The sequence below is a fragment of the Penaeus vannamei genome, chromosome 20 (genome assembly GCF_042767895.1).
Source record: "Penaeus vannamei isolate JL-2024 chromosome 20, ASM4276789v1, whole genome shotgun sequence".
NCBI lineage: Eukaryota > Metazoa > Arthropoda > Malacostraca > Decapoda > Penaeidae > Penaeus > Penaeus vannamei.
In genome coordinates this window covers 13,380,815-13,383,314 of record NC_091568.1, presented here as the reverse complement: position 1 = coordinate 13,383,314, position 2,500 = coordinate 13,380,815, and the positions used below count along the sequence as shown (strand labels likewise).

Sequence of the window (2,500 nt, the reverse complement as noted above, 5' to 3'; positions counted from 1 at the left end):
AGGGCCGGGGGCGTGGTGCTGCGAGGACGTCGGAAGGGCGGCGGAGGTGGAGGACGGGTGGCACCACGCCGGCGCGGACGTGGACGTCTCCGCGACCGAGTTCTGAGAATCGCATCGCCACACGCACGAGGCGCTGCCGGATGCGTGCGAGGCCCCGCCCTGGCCCCAGGAGGCTCTCGCAGCGCCTTCGTCGTCGGTGGAGTTCACGGGGTCGTGCGGCCAGGACGACGTGGACGCTGCCGGCTCAGCCTGGCCGCTGCAGGCGTGCCTTGAGGGCCACTCTGGGAAAGAATCTGAGGCTGCTTTGGCACACTCCGGGGGCCCCGTGGAGCTTACCTCGGTCTCTGGATAACCGTTTCTTGACTGGGACGACCACTGGGACGACACATTTTGCTCCACAGCAGCCGCTTCCATATGCAAGCCTGCTGGAGACCAGCTTGATCTGGACACGAAGGACTCACTAGTTACACTGGAAGACTCCAAGGACCATCTGGAAGAGGACGGCGGCGTCCCGGACCCTCGTCTGGAGTGGCGAGGCGCGAAGGCCGCCTCCGACGAGTCAGCAGGACACGGTCCGCTCGTCCCGCTGGCGCCGGGCGTCGAGTTATGAGGTATATCACAGAAGGAGGGCGCGTCGAGGCCCAAGTTAGAGCTGGACACTTCGAAGGCAGCTTGCGTGGAGGAACTGGACATTTCAGCGTAGGGAGGGGAGTCCAAGCCCGCTTTGGAGGAACTCGGAGACGCGTCTTCTGCGTCCCCTTCAGCGCCACGGCTGGAGGCCATCGGGAGGTTAAAGCTATTTGACAAGGTCGTCGAGGTGGGTTCGGTCGACGCCGCAGCGGAGGGCGAGGGAGCCGACGCCTCCGCGGGCGAAAAGGCGGAGGTCGACGAGGGAGACTGCGACCCCGGGGAGCTGGACGGCATCGCGCGGGAGGTGACTTCATCTGACGACGAAGGGGACGCTGACGGCGACGGGGGAGGCGTGTGCTCGGGCGAGGGCGGAGGAGCTGCCATGGCGGTGGCGTCGGGGCATGTCCTGTTGAAGGAGGGACGGTCAGTAACAGAGATCACTCAAGAAAGGTGATTCATCTTGAAATTATATGAAAAAGGCAAGAGATCACCTGTCTATGCATGAGCGTAATATTACAAATGATAAAATATCTACAAAAATAGGAACTGTTTTGACATTATATGAAAAGAAATGCGAGGAAACATACACATGCATCAAACTGACATACAAAAAATCAATCACCTTGCAACTGTATATGTTAACAAAAATAAAACTAATTTTTAAGATGAACTTTAACCATCTAGACATTAAACTACTCTGATGTATACTCCACATGATACCAATTAAATGTTAAACATATCAACTGAATTTTACAGCAAAATATTAATATGTATCTTATTTGGAAATTCGCCATTAACGAAAAAATTAGAATACTAAAAGCAGTATTTTAATACATTAAGAACAACACTAAAGAAGATGATGATGATGATGATGATGATGATGATGATGATGATGATATGATGATGATGACGACGACGATGATGATGGTTATTATCATTATTATCATTATTATTATTATTATCATTATTATTACTATTATCATAATAATCATAATGATATTATTATCAATAATAATAATAATAACAGACAACAACAACGACAACAAAACAACAACAATAATAATAATAATAATAATAATAATAATAATAACAACACTAATGATCATAAGACAATAATAATAATAACAGTAACAACACTAATGATCATAAAACAATAATAATAATAATAACAATAACAAAAGTAATAACAGTATCAATTACGTACAGTACCACTCTTTCCCTCAACTGTTAAGGCATACAGACCTAGGAAAATAAATAATAAGCAAAGTTATAAGTTGTGTATCAATAGCCTTAATAATAACAACTTAAGGTTATAGACTGACTTTCCTCTCCAGTATGCAAGGTCTAATATTTTGCTTACATAACTTTTTTTTTTTGTCAGCTTTATTCTTCCGTTCGAAAGCTCTCTTTCTCTCTTTCATGTTTTGTCTCACTCTTTTCTCCTTCTCTTGTTCCTTTTTTATCTTTGTCTTTCTCTTTTTTTTCTTCCTCTTTCTGTCTGTCTGTCTGTCTGTCTGTCTGTCTGTCTGTCTGTCTGTCTGTCTGTCTGTCTGTCTGTCTGTCTGTCTGTCTGTCTGTCTCTCTCTCTCTCTGTCTGTCTCTCAACCTATCACCGTTTCTCTTTCTCTTTCCTTCCTCCATATCTTTCCCCTTCTTTTCTCCTCCCAACCTTTTTACTCTTTCTCCCTGTCTTCCTCCTTCCCCTTTTCTCCCCCCCCCTCCCCCTCCCTCCCCCACGAACCCCCAGCCATGCATGCAAAGCAACCTCGGGGCCTTTGCATGCACGGAGAGAGAGAGAAAAAAAAAACGCGAGTGAAAGTAAAAGATTAATATATATGACTCTCCATCAGACACCTCGGCCGCGCTTGCT

The 2,500-nt window shown here is 47.0% G+C and overlaps 1 protein-coding gene across 3 annotated transcripts in view; it reads right to left on the bottom strand.

The window, feature by feature from the left end:
• The window catches only part of LOC113814221 (uncharacterized), an 11,993-nt gene that overhangs the window by 983 nt on the left and 8,510 nt on the right, over positions 1-2,500 (bottom strand). For all 3 annotated transcript variants that reach the window (XM_027366256.2, XM_027366257.2, XM_070135043.1), the window contains exon 2: positions 1-1,036. This exon is cut by the window's left edge and continues 374 nt beyond it. In XM_027366256.2, coding sequence (XP_027222057.2) covers positions 1-1,014 — 1,014 coding nt within the window. In that variant the 5' untranslated portion in view covers positions 1,015-1,036. The remainder of the gene's footprint in view (positions 1,037-2,500) is intronic.